Source organism: Trichoderma asperellum, chromosome 5, assembly GCF_020647865.1.
Source record: "Trichoderma asperellum chromosome 5, complete sequence".
NCBI lineage: Eukaryota > Fungi > Ascomycota > Sordariomycetes > Hypocreales > Hypocreaceae > Trichoderma > Trichoderma asperellum.
Window position 1 is genome coordinate 1,365,108 of NC_089419.1, and position 16,034 is coordinate 1,381,141.

Genomic DNA, 16,034 nt, shown 5'->3' on the forward strand with positions numbered 1-16,034 from the left:
GTTAGTATCCTCAGGAACCGCCCATTGCTTTAACATGGAGAAAAAGTACTGACATTGAAATCAGAATGGGTGTTACACTTGCTGCCTTGTTGATAACTAGTGAGAGTGGAAGCTAGAAAATCTTATTCCAACAGGTTTTAGTTAGCATAGGAATTAGCGGTATTATAAGCCATGTCGATTTATTGTTCTCTGCTAAATAGATCTTCATCAAGTCTCTCGTATTGAGAAGATAACAGTAAATCTAGTATATGATAATGAGAACATGATATCTTACAATTTAGCCAGATTTCAATTTATCCCGCTACCCACGCCATGCCCACTTTCCCCTACATAACGCAGCAATCAGAGCTGTCATCTTCCACCACTGGGCCAAGATTCGTTTCCGCCTCCTCGTCTTCAGTATCCCAATACGCGTAATCGATGAGCTGGCCTCCACATCTTTCAAAGACTTTAGCCATCAACTTTAACAGCTCTTCATCTTTGCCGCCTAGAGCACGCAGCGTAATACGTAGCCTTTCATCACTCTGCATGAAGCATGGATTATTCAGGTTGAAATCGACGAGGTCAATTAATGGGAATAAAGTTTTGCTACTGTTTTGACATTTCAACCCAAGCTCTTCGAAATATAGTAGCATTTGTGTTGTTATCCATATATAGCTGAGGTTGGAAAAGGGGAGTGGAAGACCGCCGCAGATGTCACGATAGACATCGTTGTAGAGAATCCTCAACATTCTTTCTGCCGTCATATCGTACTTGATGGTTTTTATGTTGTTCTTTCCCTTTTTAGATGTGTTATTGCTATTGTAGAGCCAAGACATTTGTGTGGAAGAACCATCTGGTATATAGGGAGTCATTTGAGCCATCTGCGTCTGTCTTTCGTCTCTAAAAGTTTCGAACAATGGGTCAAGGGCCATTATGAATGATTCGCTCATGCCTGTAGCCCGAGTCTGTTTGACAAAATCTGTTTGCTCTAATCGCCAATTGGATGTCACTGGATCGCGGACACGCTTTGTCTGGCTAAGCCGAACGAAACCCAGGGCCGACTTTGGGATGACATCGCTATCCGGGACACGATCTGGATCCCAGTCTGCTGACCCGTACATAAACAAGGCAGATTTTTGCTTAAAGAGACGCAGCTGAGTCAAGTTTAGAAAATCGCGAGCGTGAGTGACTTTCACTCGACGACTTATTTTCTCTTGTAGGATTGGTTTTCGAGAACGAATCTTGCTGAATTGAGAACGGAAAGCTTCGACATAATCGCCGGTAGGAGGCTGCCCACCAGAGAAGAAGCTATCAGAAAATATTATTTCTAAACATCCATAAAGCGATATAGCCTGCTTGAGGTAGCCTCTTTGCACGAGCATGTTGTGTAAGTGCAGGACTAGCATTGGTTCCTGCATCGCTTCCCACAAGGTCATGGCGCTTCGATACAAAAGCTCGAGGCCTTCCGCCAGACCCGCACCGCAAAAGAAAGGAGAGTAGTCCCAAGCACCATTAGGATTAGTTGTCACGAACCTTGAAGGGAGCGACGCCGAAAGGCTGTTGAAAATCTCACACTTCCCCAATGCGTCTCGGAACTCAAAACCTAGCTTATCGAGGACTCTGATGCAGTCCTTTGTGTGTTCGAAACCTTTGTCATCATTCTCCAAGCGCATATAAAACAATTCGAGAATGACTATTGCTCCGAAGTATCCTTTACCCACACTCACTGCTTCTTCTTTCCATTTTTCTGAGCCGAGAAAGATATCCAAATCACGCCGCGGTCGGAAGCTCTACGCCGGCTCGCTGAGAATATGGCTTTTCACACTGCTGATTGCCCATCCGCGAGACACAGTCCATGCATCCATAATACACTGAAGGTGAAAAACGAGATGCGGCGATATCTTATGGTGGAAGTCAGTGCCAAGTTTCTGCATAGCAAGTGTCGTCACTTTAGCGGCAAAGTTGTTTAGGCCAAACATCCTGCGGTATGCCATTAATGGGCCTTGGTCGGACCAATCCATTTGTTCAAACACGTATTCTTCGTTTTTTGCATTTTTACCATGGATTGCAACACATGCGGTTATGTTGACAAGATCGTACAGCCAGTTAATGGTATACGAGCGCCTCCATTTGATCCTCTCCTCTTTGGTCGCTTTCTGCAGATCCAAGTTTGGATTCCAGTTGTCAATTTCGGCGAGCATACGCTTTGTCGGCTTTCCGCTCCTCGACTTCTGATAGTCCGTTATGAAATCAACTAGGTCATGATAGGTATGGATAAGGAAGAGCTCTTTGATATCCAGCAGTGTTTCAGTGGCTTTTGAAGAGCCGCTGATCCCTGTTGTAGGAATAGCAAAGTGGAATTCACTCTTTTCTTTTTCGACATCGCCTTGGGTGATGATTTGCTTAATCATTTCGTATGATTCATAACCTGGAAAGTCAATGAATATCGTTGCCTCAGACTGCTTGATCATTGCTACAGCGATATTGGAGACGGCTGCAGCCACTGCACTGTTGAGATTCTCGTAGGCTACTTTACGCCAAGTGTCCTGAAGAGATAATCGAAGCTGAATCATGTCTCTTGTTAGCGCAAGAGCAGCCATGGCATACTCTGCCATGTCGTCATCTTCAATTATACGATAACTCTCCAATGCGATGTCGTCCAGACCTCTACCACCCGGTTGCGAAGACCTGTGACCTCGTTTGACTTTCTTTCCCTTCCTTCTCTTCCCACCTGTTTTCGACTTCTGCTTCTTCTGAGAAGATGTAGATTGTGTGTTAAATCCGTCGCTATCAGTATCCAAAGCATCACCACTCTCTGGATCGCTCTCTAAATCCAATACGGAGAATTTATTGGTAAAAGCAAATGTATTGGCGTCGCTTTGCTCCTCCCCGTCCTTGTTTGCTCGTTTCTCTCGTTCTTCGGATAGCCATTTTTTACCGCCCAGGACTTCAAATGCACTTGTGAGAGTATCAATGAAGAACTTGTGGGTCGAGTTTTTTCTCTCTAGTTCTTCACTGGAACTTGCTGCTGCTAGCTGCTGATACTGGGAGTAGGAGATAGATCGCAACTTAATGACAGACTGAAACAAATGATAGGTTTTAGATGGAATGCTGGGATGATGTTTGGCGATGAGTGCTGACATAGGAACGAGATCGGAGACCGTAACCTGACCTGTGACATTGATCTCTAATGCAACGCTGCATCTAGAGTCATTCAGAGTCTTGATGATATCATTTGAATTTTTGATGATCCAGCGTAGCAGGAGTCTGGTGTCTCGCTTGTACGAGACGTAAAGGTTATCGATCTTCATCGCAGATGGCGGACTGATACAAAGCGATATCTGCAACAATTAGCTTCAAAAATCTATAACCCAAAAACCTGAGAGATGAGGATAGAAGTTTAGGCATGTGTTTTTGTGAGATGTAGCTGAGAATTTCTGGGAAAACGAAGACACCTGCGTTTTAATCAGTCTCTTATCACGTGCGATTCAATACGGCCAGCTGGCTCAGCGCTCGACACTGGCAAATAAGAAGAATGGAGCAAAAATAGAATACGCGAGACGGTTTTAGTGGCTATTCACCAGCAAGGCTCGTTCAGATTCGGATTTCTCGATAGAAGAGCAAGAAAAAGCATCGTTTCTAACCTACGCTTTTCTATCTGCTATCTCTTGTCTGGCATTCAAGAGTAAAACTATGATCAGAGCCCACCCTTGGCCTTCAAATCTTCATGAATCTTCTTTTGCTTCTCCCATGCCTTCTTAAGGTTCTTAAGCTGGCTCTTGGGCACATCGCTTCCGTCCTTAAGCTTGGTAGGAATGCCCTGCTCGTCCCAGGCACTGTAGCGCTCGTCGTTTTTGAATAAGTCCTCAGGTGGAACCTTTGCCTTTTCTCTAGCCTCTTGATCTGCCTTTTCCTTAGCAAGCCTTGCTTCCTCCTTCTTCCTTGCCTTCTCGGCTTCTCGTGCAATCTTCTCCTCTCGAGCCGCGATAAGCTCTGCAGCAGGAACAAACTTGATGAGAGATGGCTGGTTATCGGGCCGGTCATCAAGGTAAACGCCAAGGTTGGTCAGATCTTGATCACGGATTCGATCGGTGATTTGCAAAATGGCTTTCTTGGTTTGAGGATCGTAAGTGGAGACCGTGCGACGAAGCCCATCACGGATTTGAGATACTACTCTCAGGTAAGGCAGCGACAGTCTCTCGATATCACGAGAACCTCCCTGAGCAATAGCTTGGAACTCAGATGCAGGATCTTTGGCAAGAAGTGCTGAGACGGTCTCATTGGACAGTGCGAGGGCCGCAATGTCTGACTTGACCTGCTCGAGTACTGCAGCATAGGGCTTGACGGCAGTCTCAGGATCTGTGTTCTCGGAAATAACAGATGCCCAGCCAAGGCCTTCGTAGGGGGGTTGAGCATTGGTATCAAGGCCAAAGATGCCAACCAGCTTTGTGATCCAGCGGGCAATAGCCTCAACTTCAGCGAGATCTGTATCTTTGTTGTCTTTCAGGTAGCTGTTGGTCGTGTTAACCAGCTTCAGGATGACAAGCATTGCTCGCGGGGTATCAATCGAGTTTGTGAGCGCCGCCTCCACCTCCTTCTTAGCCTGCTCAAGCTCGGCCAAGAGGCCGGTAGCAGGCTTGTCTGAGCTGATATTCAGAGCTTTTACGCCGCTCTCGATGCCTGCCTCGGCCAGCCATGACTTTGTGTTTGTGAAAAAGTTCTGTATCAGCCATGGTTAGTGATTAGACCCAACAGATAGTAAAGTAATAACTTGTACTTACGCTGATCGTCGACTCCCAGTTGTCAGCCTGAGCCCTCATATCTGGCGAGATTTCAACGCCATCATTCCACTTGCCCATCAGGAACACAATACGCATGCTTCGCGATGTATAGCTGGTAGCCAATGCGTCCTGGATGGTCTGGAAGTTTTTCAAAGACTTGGACATTTTCGAACCAGAAATGGAGAGATGACCCATGTGAAGGAAGTACCTCACCCAAGTGTGCTCGCCTTTGCCGTGTTCGCAGAAGTAAGCCTCGCTCTGTGCCAGCTCGTTGTCGTGATGAGGGAAAGCAAGATCAATACCGCCAGAGTGGATATCCATCTGCGAACCCAGAATATCAGATGCCATCACTGAGCACTCGATGTGCCAGCCTGGTCTACCATCACCCCATTTGCTAGGCCAGAATGGCTCTCCAGCCTTTGACTTTTTCCAGAGAGCAAAATCGCCAGCGCCCTTCTTGCCTCCCAGGTTCTTCGACAAAGATCCCTCGCCCTCCTCTTGAAGAGCTTTGTCGTTTTTGCTTTCCGGTCGTAGTCGCGCATAAGAGTTTCCGGCCTTTTCAAAAGCGGCAATATCGAAATAAACAGATCCCTCGGACTCATACGCAAATCCCTTGTCCACAATAGTTTCCACAAATTTTGCAATCTGCGGGACGTATGCAGTAACTCGTGTAATATGATCAGGTCTGAGGACATTGAGCGCATCCATGTCAGCCATGAATGAATCCTCCATGCTCTTTGTCAAGTCTGTGAACATGCTCTGGTCCCTTGTGTCAACGGATTCCTTGTAGAGAGAGTCGAGATAAGGGAGGAAGATCTCGTCGGCTCCGGGGAATATCGAGCCGGTCTTGAGAGCGTTCGCCGCCGCATCCATGTTGCTGATGTGCATCTTGGTCTTAGCTTCAGCATCGCTTGGCTTTCCTTCTCCAGTCAGAGTGCCTCCAGCAAGGACCTTGCCGTATGCTGCGTCTCGTTGAGCAGTGTAAGTGGTCTCGTCCAAGTCGTTTCCATTCTCCAAAAGTAATGGCAAGCTGCTAGCTGCATAAGCTTTGAAAGCTGTACGTGTCAGCTTTAGGAGCTCTTCCTGGGAGTAGCTCTTGTTCTTTTCGATCTCGAGCAATCGCTGTCGTCGAGCCTTGATGATGATCTACTAGATGGTAAGCTTTGCGCCAGGCCGATATACTCCAAAGGTATTTCACCTTGTCGTCAATGTCTGTAATGTTCATGACAAAGTTAAGCTTGAAGCCAAAGTAATGCATCAGGATGCGCCGAATAATATCTGTAGACACATAGTTGCGCGCGTGTCCCAGATGGCTCTTGTCGTACACAGTCGGACCGCAGACGTACCAGGACACCTCTCCTTTCTTGATTGGAACAAAGGGCACCGGCGCACCGGGCTTCAGCGAATTATGAAGCTTAAGAGAATCCATGGCAGAGAACGAGTATCTTCGATAGACGTGGCTTTTTGCGGCGCCGCAGAATTGGAGTCGAGGTCGAGATCGGGAGACCACACGGAGGAGATTCATTCAGAGTGCCCAGGAAGCGGCTTTATAAGGTGCGCGAGGCATACGAGGGCATCACCGACGTGCCAAGGTGAGTCAGACCCAAGTATGCAGTATCAGTCACTCGAAGGTTTTGAAATGGTTGCAGTGACTCTTCGTAGTCTCGCCAGACCCTTGCAGAAATGCCCCTCCCTTGTGTCGAAGAAGAATAGAACATCAATAGCATTATTTTTTAGCGTGCTTGGTGCCCTGAGCCCGCTAAGCCCCTCACCATAATCGCCCTAGCTGGTGATTTGCAGCTCTCAGCCGCGAAAAGGGCGGGGCACGGCGCTGTTCCGCTGCGGAAATCCAACTGCCGCCACCAGCCATCGCAAGTGCTTGTTCGCGTGGAATTTTTTTTTCTGATAAGAGGATAAGACGGTTGGCTGGTTTGCTCAGTGCCGACAAGCTTCGCTTCCGCCAAACCGCCTTGCTGTACTTCCCGCGGCTTCCAGATTCCAATTGAACGAATACAAATTGATAATGACGAAACCGTCGACTTTTCTAGTGCCCGGCGAGAAGACGTCTGCTGGGACGCTCGCCATTATCAGCTTATCGCGCGACAACTTTCTGCCACTGACTTTGGAGAAGTCCACTGGCGCGGTCGATGGATATCTTGAGGGCGCAACATTAAATACACGCTTCGGCTCTTATCCTCACTCAACATTGCTCGATGTGCCATGGGGCTCCCAGGTCCGGGCGTCAAATGTCGATACGGGCTCCCGAGGCAAGAAGCGGAGAAGAGATGCCACGGACGAAGACACACCGATAGCCAGCCAGGACGACGACGAAGATTCCACTGCTGCCAATGCGCCAGTCAAGAAGGCGGTTACAGCGCCAAGCGGCTTCATCTACGTCTTGCGGCCTACCCCGGAGCTCTGGACGACCAGCTTACCGCATAGAACACAAGTTGTATATACACCCGATTATAGCTATATCCTACACAGGATACGAGCTCGACCTGGAACCAGAATTATCGAGGCAGGAGCTGGAAGTGGAAGTTTCACTCACGCATCTGTGAGAGCGGTTTACAATGGATATCCACGAGATGCGGCCGATACGAAGGGAAAGGTCTTTAGTTTCGAGTTTAACGAATCGCGATATCACAAGATGCAAGCAGAAATCGGAGAACATGGACTCGACGGCCTTGTTCAGCTCACGCATCGCGATGTATACAATGACGGCTTTCTTGTCGATGGCAAGTCACCAAAGGCAACTGCCGTATTCCTAGATGTACCTGCGCCCTGGGAGGCTGTACATCATCTTTCAAGGAGAAAAATGAAGAAGGGGGGTGAAGAAGCTGAGGAGGACAGCAACTGGGTATCGCCACTGGATCCCAAGCAGAGTGTGCACATTTGCACCTTTTCACCATGCATTGAGCAGGTTGATCGAACAGTGACAGAGCTGAGAACATTGGGCTGGGTCGATGTGGATATGGTGGAAATTTCAAATCAGAAGATCAACATATCAAGAGAGCGCGTCGGTGTAAACTTTCCTTCTGAAAAAGGATACAATTCTTCCCCAGCAGACGTTGCGGAGGCTGTCACAAAGCTCAAGAGTCTCGCCGAAAGGAATAAAGATACACAAAGAGTCCAGGGTTTACAATCGGGAACTGAGGGTCTTGACAGCGAAATGGATGTCGATTCCACTCCTAGCCGCGACAATCGGCCTTCGAATGGCCTAAATGGAACCGCTGATGATGCGGAGAGACCATTCATGCAGGGACGACTCGTCCACAGGCCAGAAAGCGACCTCAAAACCCATACGTCATACCTGGTATTTGCTGTTCTGCCATGTGAATGGAGCGAGGAAGACGAGGCTGCGGCTATGGCGAAGTGGCCATGCGGAAACGAAAAGAAGACGATTGGAAACCTTGACAAGCAGGCTCGGAAGGAGGAGAAGAGGAAGATGCTCGAAGGGAAGGCCAAGTCCAAGAAGCAGAAAAAGGGGAATGATACCCAGCCTTCGCAAGTTGTGGTGTCAGCTATGGCGACGCCAACTGACACTGCGTAATTTGGAACTTTATTAGCTATAATTTTGGAATAACATAAATCTACGGCGTTATTAGCGCTATAATTCGATTGTATGATACAATTTTGAGTCGGAATACGGGGCTTAATTCTGTTCTGATGCTCTGATATGATGACTCTTGGTACACTTATAAGCGGGATTTCTTCGGCAAAATAGCTCCATCTACATACATGATGGTACCATGCGCTGCCCCGGAAAGCGGATAAATAATTGGCCACCGCAGGCACCTCCAACCTCAACGCCAGCCCGCTATCGTAGCCTGCTAGGTCCTTGAAAGGTCAATTTTCCAACCAGAGCTTCTGATCGCGACATTCCCTTGCGCGCTCCAGCAGATAATCACAATGACTTCCACCATTGGTATCCCGATCAAGCTCCTCAATGAGGCTCAGGTTCGTTTTCAGCTTCCAGAGGTTTTAATACTCTCTTAACTTGCCTATTGAATTGGAGATGCTAATGGATAACTGCTGCAGGGTCACATTATTACCCTCGAGATCACATCGGGGCAGACCTACCGTGGCAAGCTCCTCGAAGGTAATGAATTCCCCAACAATCCTTTAATCCGAATCATCGAAGCAAAGCATTAAAAGAACTCGCCTCATGCATGCAAAAGAGAAACTGGACTAACAATCACCAAAACTGCAGCCGAGGACAATATGAACGTCCAGCTCAAGGACATCACCGTCACCGCCCGCGACGGCCGCGTTTCCCATCTCGACCAGGTCTACATCCGAGGATCTCACGTCCGCTTCTTCATTGTCCCCGACATGCTTCGAAACGCGCCCATGTTCCGCAGCCGCAACGTACGTGGCAGGGGTGTCGGTCTTGCCAGAGGTCGTGCAACAGTTAGCCGTGCTCGTGCCAGCGGTGGCCGTGGCCGGTAAAGCCTTATTACGGAGAGGAAACGATGGGAAGGGGAGATCATTGGGGCAGCAACATGGGCTTGGCGTTCAGGATCACGGGAATTTAAATCGTGCTTTATTCTATACGGAGAGAGAGAGAGAGAAGAAGAAGAAGAAGAAAAAACGATATATGGCTATTTGGCGTGTGTGTACTAAGAGCGACAAAAGATACCATGGCAAACTGGTAGTTGGATTGGCAAATCTGAAATGTGAAGGAGAAAGGGAGATGCGGGCTGCGCGAGGCTCGAACTCTTTTGAATTTTCGTCCCCTAGACTAATAAGCCTCTAGATATACATACAAACGTCATCGGACTCTCAATTTTTTGCTTTTTCCATATCTACTCATACAAAGTCTAATTCCCTACCCATAGTCGTACAATATGCCATTATCTCTATCTATTTTAGCCGTGCCAGCGCGTCTTCCGCCTTAGCTACCAATTCACCAGCATGTTCAAGCTCTTTGATTCTCTGGGCCGAGAGTTTGTTTTGTTGAACACCATCAAGGACCTCCGCGGCGCTCTTTTCCGCGCCTCTTATAGCCTTGCGGCCTTCCTCACGGACTTCGCCCTCCCAAAACTCGCGAGCAGTCTCCCACTTCTTCTGCATTCGGCCAAGGCTGTATACGATACCGAGGGCCGCCACTGCGCCGGCTTCAAATATCGTTGATGAGAATGACGAAACGTAAAGCAGAGCTGCCAGGCATGAGGTGACGGACGATGTAGCAAGGGATTGAACAACCAATTGCTGAGCAAGCGACTGGAGAGCCGGGACTGTCTCATTCTGGATGTAGCGTCTGGTAAATGCGATATGTCCTGGCCACTTGGGAAGACGCGATCGAGGAGCTGTGGGAATTATCGGCTCATTCTTACTGGAGCCAGTTGCCACGCCCTCGGAAGCGGCTTCACGAGAAGATATTGGCTGTGAATATTGTCCAGCTTCCCCTAAGAGCTGGGCAATCCGTCCCGTGAGATAGACAAGTTCCTGCTCTGAAGTAGGGAGAAAGCGTTGGCTCAAGATCTCGTTCGTCAACATGGCAACATCATCTACGCGCCAGAACAGCTTCCACCATCCCAGCTTTTGCCAGCGCCGCCCGTTGAAGGCCAAGTCAAGCTGTTCTTGCAGCTCCGCGTGAGCCAGCTGGGCCCATTTTGCGAGTCTCTCGTTCATGTCGCGCATCTCGGGGCTGGACATTGAGGCTGACAACTCGCGTGATACTTTCCTGCTCGTAGATTCGGTCTCAATTGCAGAAAGGGCGCTCTGTAAAACTGATGCGATGAGTCTTCGGACTGCTGGCTTGGTGGCTTCATCATCAGCGGCCTTGAGACCGGCTTTAAGCCATGCGACCAACACGCCCAGGTTACTCGCAGACCAATTGTGTTCGTACTTCATAGCATTCTGGGGACCTTGGCGGAACAAGCGGACAGCTTCTTCTGCTAAAGCCGTATCGATTACTGTAAAGTTGGCTCCTAGTTGTTCCTTTGAGAGGCCCTTTAGGTCAACCGCAGCAGTGATAGCATCACAGCTATCAAGTATGGGCAATCCGGCGATCCCAACAGCTCCTGTTAGTCCGTCAGCTACCAAAATCGCCTGGTGAACAGGAGCGACCAAAGGAGCAGTGTGTTTGTCTGCCGAATCAACATCAACAGTGGGAACCAGAACGGCCTCCTCAAGCGCCTGAACAGTAGGGAGGCCTGACCCATTAACAGGCACTTCCGCATCCATTAGAAGAAGCTCCAAGTTCAATCCGTTGAGTTCTGCAGAAGAGACCTCCAATACATCCGGCAAGTTGTCTTTGGGTAGCTCTAGGCGAGTAACATTTCCACGGCTGGGTCCAACTCGAATAATCAACGGTTTGCTGGCGTCATGCTCGTCCAACCTCTTCTCCCATTCCTGCTCATCAACTAATGGGTCCACAATGAGGGCTTTCAGAACTTTTCGTGCAGCATCTCTGCCCTCAGAGCCGTTGGCAATTCCTAGAACGGCAACTCTTATCGCTTCCTGGCCTGGCGATTGTCGCAATCCTTGAAGCGCCAATTGCATTCTGGAAAGGTCGACAAGATCTGGGATTTTCTTTTCAAGCTCCAAAAGGGCCTGCTCAAGCTCAACTCGGGCATTTGATGAGACGCGCACCGCCGTCGCTGAAGTTGACTGCCACCGCTGAGATTTCGGACTCAGTCTTGATCGAATCTTGGCGGCTCGTGGTGCTGGAGAGTGTGAGCAGAACGGGCATATTGATGAGAGGGCGGGCGCCCGCGACCCCGTCAATAGACGGAGGTGCCCATTCCGCGACACTAGAGACCGTTTGGATGCCATCGCCGCAGCGATGTTCCAGGATATTTTGAGAATTCGAAGCTCATGAGCTCAATGAAGCCATTGTGAGCTTGATTCGGCAAAGTTGCGGCAAAATTCGGAATCACTAACGGAAGCGGGGCCCTTTAGACCACAGCGCCTCTAAGAAATGGGCCTCTTACATTGATGCCCATATCACTTTGCTGGCATCATAGTATACGGTTTGGCTCTGTATTCGAATACATCGATTTGATATGTTATTTAAAATCTAATCATTTTGTTATGGTATATTATCAATAGCAATCTGCTCTGACGGCTTTCATGATTCATTCACCACTCACATACCACCGTGAGAACAAATATTGTTGACTATAACATATGATTTGAGGCTCATCTTGGATCTGAACCTTTGCCAAAGCTGATATATTCAAGAGTCATAAAGCGATATATGCAGATCTTATTTATGTGTAATATATTACTTTTCAGGAAGAATAGGCCTACGGGAACGGCGCCGACACTCAATTCAGACGACATGCGCCACTAACCAGCCCCATTGTTATCGATAAGACCAACGCCAAAAAATTTGGGCTCTCAAGTCTCTAAGCGCTCCGCCAGCAGTAGCCAAAGCCGAAACGAAGATATACATTAAATCTTGAAACCCTCTCCAAATCTCGTTATTACTTTCATTTCCAAGCAACAATGGGTCGCGAACTCCAAAAGAAGAAGCGCCGCTCTGGCCGCGCCGTCGTCCGCCAGTCCAACAAAACAAAGAAGATTCTCAATCCTCGCGGCAACTCCATCATCGCTAAGAACTGGTACGAAGAAGAAAAAAAAAATCCATCAATCTTGACAGGACGGACAACTAACCCCTCCACAGGGACAAGAAAGAAACACTCGCACAAAACTACCGCCGTCTAGGCCTCCTCGCTCGTTTAAAAACACCCACTGGCGGCACCGAGAAGCTGCTCTCCAAATCGTCCTCACAAGATGAAGCCGCCGCCGCCGCCGCCCTGCGCGCCGCTAAACCAGACCCTTTCGCCATCTCATCCATTGCCGAAATGGCCGTTCTTTCCGAAGCCAAAGTCGAGCGCGACTCAGAGGGAAAAATTGTCCGCGTAATCAGCCGAAAGGCCAACCCGCTAAACGACCCCCTCAACGAAGTTGATACAGACTCCGAAGCAGAAGACGAGTACGCCAATGCCGAGGAATGGGGCGGCATCAACGACGATGGAGTCGGCACGACGGATGTAGTCAAGTCACTCATTGAGGAGGCCAAGAACCCGGCCGCGCCCAAGATCAGATACCAGAGCGAAGGAGAGAGGGAGTGGCTGGAGAAGCTGGTGGCCAAGCATGGCGACGATACGAGGGCGATGGCGAGGGATCTTAAGCTCAACCCGATGCAGCAGACGGCGTCCAATATCGCTAAACGGCTTAAGAAGCTGAAGGCTTGAGTATAGAGAGAAAATGGTTGGGGGGGTGTGACTAATTACATGGTTTCCTCTTCTTTATAGTGCAAATTGGGGTCATAAAGACGGCTGCATTTATTTAAAATCACGGCGTTTGGGAGGGCAACTGTTTGAATATCAAAGACACAAGTACAGCTTTTATCAATTTCGAGATAGAATCTCATTGCTATGGTCTTGTTTTATCTTCTTATTCTTATCTAAATAAGGAATGAATCAGGAGCAGAGGAAAAGAAAATAAAATCCAACAAGCTGCATTCCGTGTGCAAAAAAGTGTCCGGCCGTTCTATATACACCTGGTATCTCATCAACGTTCATCATGTTGTTAGATGCTCACACAAAGAAATAAAAATCGGGATGCCGTCAACGCCGTAGAGATAAATCTACCCAAGCAAATATAAGCATCCAGGCCACCAAGAGTTCCCCTCCCGAGGTTTATGTAGTTTGATTGTCCAAATCATTGATAGTACCCGCTACCATCATCATATCTTTGTCTTTGAGTGTGTGTGTGTGCCTGTATCATATGCTTTCTCTCAATTTCTCTTCCCTTTTCAAGACTCTATCCGGTCGTAGTGACCAGTGGGGAACTGCACCGGGCCATCGGCATAAGTGTCTGCGTGGTTACCGCTGTAAGGGCCGGGCGACGGCGTCTTATGGTGGCTGATATCAGTGCCGAGAGCGCTTCCATGGTATTCAGTTTCACTGTCGAAAAGGGGGGTGCTGTTGGTTCGTGGCGGCAGAGCACCATAGCGGTTGGGATCGTCAAAGTCATCAGGGTTGTAAGGGGTGTTGTCACCGTAGCGGCTGTTCATGCTGGTGTTGTGGTCGTCGTAAGCGCCCGGACCATCGTGGTCGTCCATGTTGACTCGCTCATAAGCTTCTTCATCGTGGGGCGCCATGGAGAAAGCAGCCTTGTCAGGGTCGATGTTCTCGCTGCCACTGATTTTGCGACTATCGTAGCCTGGTAACGTGCCATGGAAGTTGTAATATTGCAGAGTGTATGCACTGAGGAATGTAGTTCCTATCCAGAGAAGACTATTATGCCGGAATAGAATTAGTTTTCTGCCAAAAACGCTAGCATGGAGAATTTGTATCAGGGAGTATACATACGTGACAAAGACTCCGACGGCAACAATAGCCTTGCTAATGCCACAGCTGCCACCGCAACTGCCAGAGCTGTTGTACGCAGCTTGGGTGGAGAAGGCAGAGATCCAGATGATGATGAAGAGACCGTCAACGGCAAGCATAATATACGGGTTGGCAAATCTGCGAGTGCGGCCGAATCGAGGAGTCATGACAAGATAGATCCACGCCGGGATGGAAAGGAAGCACTAGAAGCAAGAAGGCGTCAGCCAAACCGAAAGTTTGTGTCACAAGCCCCTCAGCACTCTGGATAAAAGCTTACGACTGCAAAGGTCCATCCATTTGTTCCCAGAATCCTGGAGGTGTCGCCGCGGAAAACGGCAATCTCCAAACACCACGCCAGAAAGGCCAAGATGATCTGGAACGAATGGAGACTCAGCTTCAGATTCGGTAGAATCTGGGGGTCAATCTCGACGAGCGCCATGGTGGCGGCCAACTAGACGTTAGGGAGAGTCTCGCTCGGTGGAGGGGCTGTTGAAGAAACGGCGTGGTGACGACGATGTTCTGAACGACAATTCAAAACGTAGGAAAAAGCCAAGAAGCGTATGTGTCAGAAGCAAGAAGAAGATGCCGCAGCTTCGTTTTCTAGCGGCCTGCTAGGACCTGTGGAATGGCAGAGGTAGGTCGTTCGAGGGTCGAGTTTGAAGCTAAGAACTGAGGCTGGGGCTTGTCAGCGGCTACCTAGGGCCGTAAGCTGAGACTCGTGCTAGTCTGGGCCTATTCGTCGACCGCCTCGAAACAAAGAGACTTTATGCGTATGAGAGACAAACAAAAAGCGGGAAGAAGGAAAGAAAGAGAAAAGCAAAAGCAGGGGGAGGGGGGGAGTCAACAAATAAAGCACTAAATAAGTCTCAATAAGGATACAGAACTCTTGTTATTGTTGTTTACGGCAAGGCGGACAGCAAGCGCCGGATTCCAACGATGGCTGGCAGTCGCTGATGGAGGGGCCCGGCATTGACGCTCAGGATGGAGCCACGCGTTGCGCTCATGGCAACCGGCACGAGATAATGCCCATTGGACTGGACTGGCAGCGAGAGCGAAGCCTGTGCGCCCCAGCAGCCCAAGCCACAGCCACAGCCGGTGGGCTTATCCAGTTAGCGGGCGCGGTAGGCGTTGTTGGAAGCGCTGCGCCACCTTCGGCCCGCCGAGATTTTTCTGGGCCTTCCCTGGGCGGCTGGACCAATGTCTGGGTTGCAAAATTGGCAGCTGAAGCGGGTGACAGATACAGAGGATTACGTGTTGCTGTACGGAGTAGTGCTATGCAGGTCAATTTATGTGTATTATGGAGTACCCGAAGCTGGGCGGTGGTTCAATGACGTGTTTGATTTGGAAGATTGTTTTATTATTAACTCAGGTAATGCGGAGAGAGCCCTTCGTATTATTGCGGCAAGGGATTGCTGATTCACTTTAATTGCTGCGCATTTGCCGACCAGTTCGCTAAAGACAAAAGAGAAACAAGGAGAGTCAAAAGCCTAGAAGAAGATGAGACGGCGGGAAGATGCCTGAAGCCGCAGCTGCGGGTCTCGGCAGGACGTCCCGGAGCCCGGTAAATGGAGTTGTTCTTTGCGAATGTTTTGCATCACAAAAATAACAGTATTCTGCAGGGTCAAATGCGCACGTCATTAGCTAAAGCAACGCAGGCCCTTTATTAGCGCTTCGTATGGAATACCCTTTCGAGATACGGCCTGATCCGATACAGTTTATCTATTGTTTTCCCCCTTCTTCTATTATGACTATTCTATATTCCTCGTATTATCATTCGCATTCTGTATTAGTATTAGCACCCTATTCCGGTAGGTACCGGGTTTGTGGATGATGCGAAACACGAATTGCAACGCCGAGGTCCCCATCCAGCGCCAGGGCAAATTGTCTCGTACTTGGATCCAGTCTTATATGTCGAAATCAA

General features: G+C 49.0%; 8 protein-coding genes across 8 annotated transcripts; 3 read left to right on the forward strand and 5 right to left on the reverse strand.

The window, feature by feature from the left end:
- Positions 1-326: 326 nt before the first annotated feature.
- Positions 327-1,655, reverse strand: TrAFT101_008610 (uncharacterized protein; the record flags this gene model as incomplete). The annotated part of the gene is made up of 1 exon (XM_066128386.1): positions 327-1,655. One exon carries the CDS (start codon positions 1,653-1,655, stop codon positions 327-329), a length of 1,329 nt encoding a protein of 442 aa, XP_065984504.1.
- A 117-nt stretch (positions 1,656-1,772) lies between these two features.
- On the reverse strand, positions 1,773-3,293 carry TrAFT101_008611 (uncharacterized protein; the record flags this gene model as incomplete). Its single annotated transcript, XM_024906474.2, has 1 exon — positions 1,773-3,293. The coding sequence occupies one exon, from the start codon at positions 3,291-3,293 to the stop codon at positions 1,773-1,775; it is 1,521 nt and encodes a 506-aa protein (XP_024761978.2).
- A 170-nt stretch (positions 3,294-3,463) lies between these two features.
- TrAFT101_008612 (uncharacterized protein) lies at positions 3,464-6,445 on the reverse strand. The gene is made up of 3 exons (XM_024899749.2): positions 5,962-6,445; positions 4,764-5,909; positions 3,464-4,702 (listed from the first exon to the last, which is right to left on the reverse strand). Exons 1-3 carry the CDS (start codon positions 6,286-6,288, stop codon positions 3,680-3,682), a joined length of 2,496 nt encoding a protein of 831 aa, XP_024761977.2. The 5' UTR covers positions 6,289-6,445; the 3' UTR covers positions 3,464-3,679.
- Positions 6,446-6,670: 225 nt separating this feature from the next.
- TrAFT101_008613 (uncharacterized protein) lies at positions 6,671-8,407 on the forward strand. The gene has a single exon (XM_024907949.2). It carries the CDS (start codon positions 6,787-6,789, stop codon positions 8,314-8,316), a length of 1,530 nt encoding a protein of 509 aa, XP_024761976.1. The 5' UTR covers positions 6,671-6,786; the 3' UTR covers positions 8,317-8,407.
- Positions 8,408-8,600: 193 nt separating this feature from the next.
- SMD3 (small nuclear ribonucleoprotein Sm D3) lies at positions 8,601-9,642 on the forward strand. Its single transcript, XM_024911148.2, has 3 exons — positions 8,601-8,723; positions 8,805-8,865; positions 8,977-9,642. The coding sequence occupies exons 1-3, from the start codon at positions 8,676-8,678 to the stop codon at positions 9,213-9,215; spliced, it is 348 nt and encodes a 115-aa protein (XP_024761975.2). The 5' UTR covers positions 8,601-8,675; the 3' UTR covers positions 9,216-9,642.
- On the reverse strand, positions 9,470-11,659 carry TrAFT101_008615 (uncharacterized protein). Its single transcript, XM_066128387.1, has one exon. It carries the CDS (start codon positions 11,544-11,546, stop codon positions 9,630-9,632), a length of 1,917 nt encoding a protein of 638 aa, XP_065984505.1. The 5' UTR covers positions 11,547-11,659; the 3' UTR covers positions 9,470-9,629.
- Positions 11,660-12,098: 439 nt separating this feature from the next.
- Positions 12,099-13,247, forward strand: TrAFT101_008616 (uncharacterized protein). Its single transcript, XM_024902457.2, has 2 exons — positions 12,099-12,337; positions 12,400-13,247. Exons 1-2 carry the CDS (start codon positions 12,222-12,224, stop codon positions 12,971-12,973), a joined length of 690 nt encoding a protein of 229 aa, XP_024761973.1. The 5' UTR covers positions 12,099-12,221; the 3' UTR covers positions 12,974-13,247.
- On the reverse strand, positions 13,116-15,334 carry TrAFT101_008617 (uncharacterized protein). Its single transcript, XM_024909683.2, has 3 exons — positions 14,391-15,334; positions 14,096-14,316; positions 13,116-14,020 (listed from the first exon to the last, which is right to left on the reverse strand). Exons 1-3 carry the CDS (start codon positions 14,550-14,552, stop codon positions 13,537-13,539), a joined length of 867 nt encoding a protein of 288 aa, XP_024761972.1. The 5' UTR covers positions 14,553-15,334; the 3' UTR covers positions 13,116-13,536.
- Between the last annotated feature and the right edge of the window lie 700 nt (positions 15,335-16,034).

Excerpts from the sequence above, each read along its gene's own strand:
- TrAFT101_008615 (XM_066128387.1), bottom strand. The coding sequence starts at position 11,546 with ATGGCATCCAAACGGTCTCTAGTGTCGCGGAATGGGCACCTCCGTCTA.
- TrAFT101_008612 (XM_024899749.2), bottom strand. The coding sequence starts at position 6,288 with ATGAATCTCCTCCGTGTGGTCTCCCGATCTCGACCTCGACTCCAATTC. Across the intron at positions 5,910-5,961 it reads TTACAGACATTGACGACAAG|ATCATCATCAAGGCTCGACG; the intron begins GTGAAATACCTT and ends ACCATCTAGTAG. Across the intron at positions 4,703-4,763 it reads ACTGGGAGTCGACGATCAGC|AACTTTTTCACAAACACAAA; the intron begins GTAAGTACAAGT and ends TGGCTGATACAG.
- TrAFT101_008616 (XM_024902457.2), top strand. The coding sequence starts at position 12,222 with ATGGGTCGCGAACTCCAAAAGAAGAAGCGCCGCTCTGGCCGCGCCGTC. Across the intron at positions 12,338-12,399 it reads TCCATCATCGCTAAGAACTG|GGACAAGAAAGAAACACTCG; the intron begins GTACGAAGAAGA and ends ACCCCTCCACAG.
- TrAFT101_008613 (XM_024907949.2), top strand. The coding sequence starts at position 6,787 with ATGACGAAACCGTCGACTTTTCTAGTGCCCGGCGAGAAGACGTCTGCT.
- SMD3 (XM_024911148.2), top strand. The coding sequence starts at position 8,676 with ATGACTTCCACCATTGGTATCCCGATCAAGCTCCTCAATGAGGCTCAG. Across the intron at positions 8,724-8,804 it reads AGCTCCTCAATGAGGCTCAG|GGTCACATTATTACCCTCGA; the intron begins GTTCGTTTTCAG and ends TAACTGCTGCAG. Across the intron at positions 8,866-8,976 it reads CCGTGGCAAGCTCCTCGAAG|CCGAGGACAATATGAACGTC; the intron begins GTAATGAATTCC and ends CCAAAACTGCAG.
- TrAFT101_008617 (XM_024909683.2), bottom strand. The coding sequence starts at position 14,552 with ATGGCGCTCGTCGAGATTGACCCCCAGATTCTACCGAATCTGAAGCTG. Across the intron at positions 14,317-14,390 it reads ATGGATGGACCTTTGCAGTC|TGCTTCCTTTCCATCCCGGC; the intron begins GTAAGCTTTTAT and ends TCTTGCTTCTAG. Across the intron at positions 14,021-14,095 it reads GCCGTCGGAGTCTTTGTCAC|TCTTCTCTGGATAGGAACTA; the intron begins GTATGTATACTC and ends CCGGCATAATAG.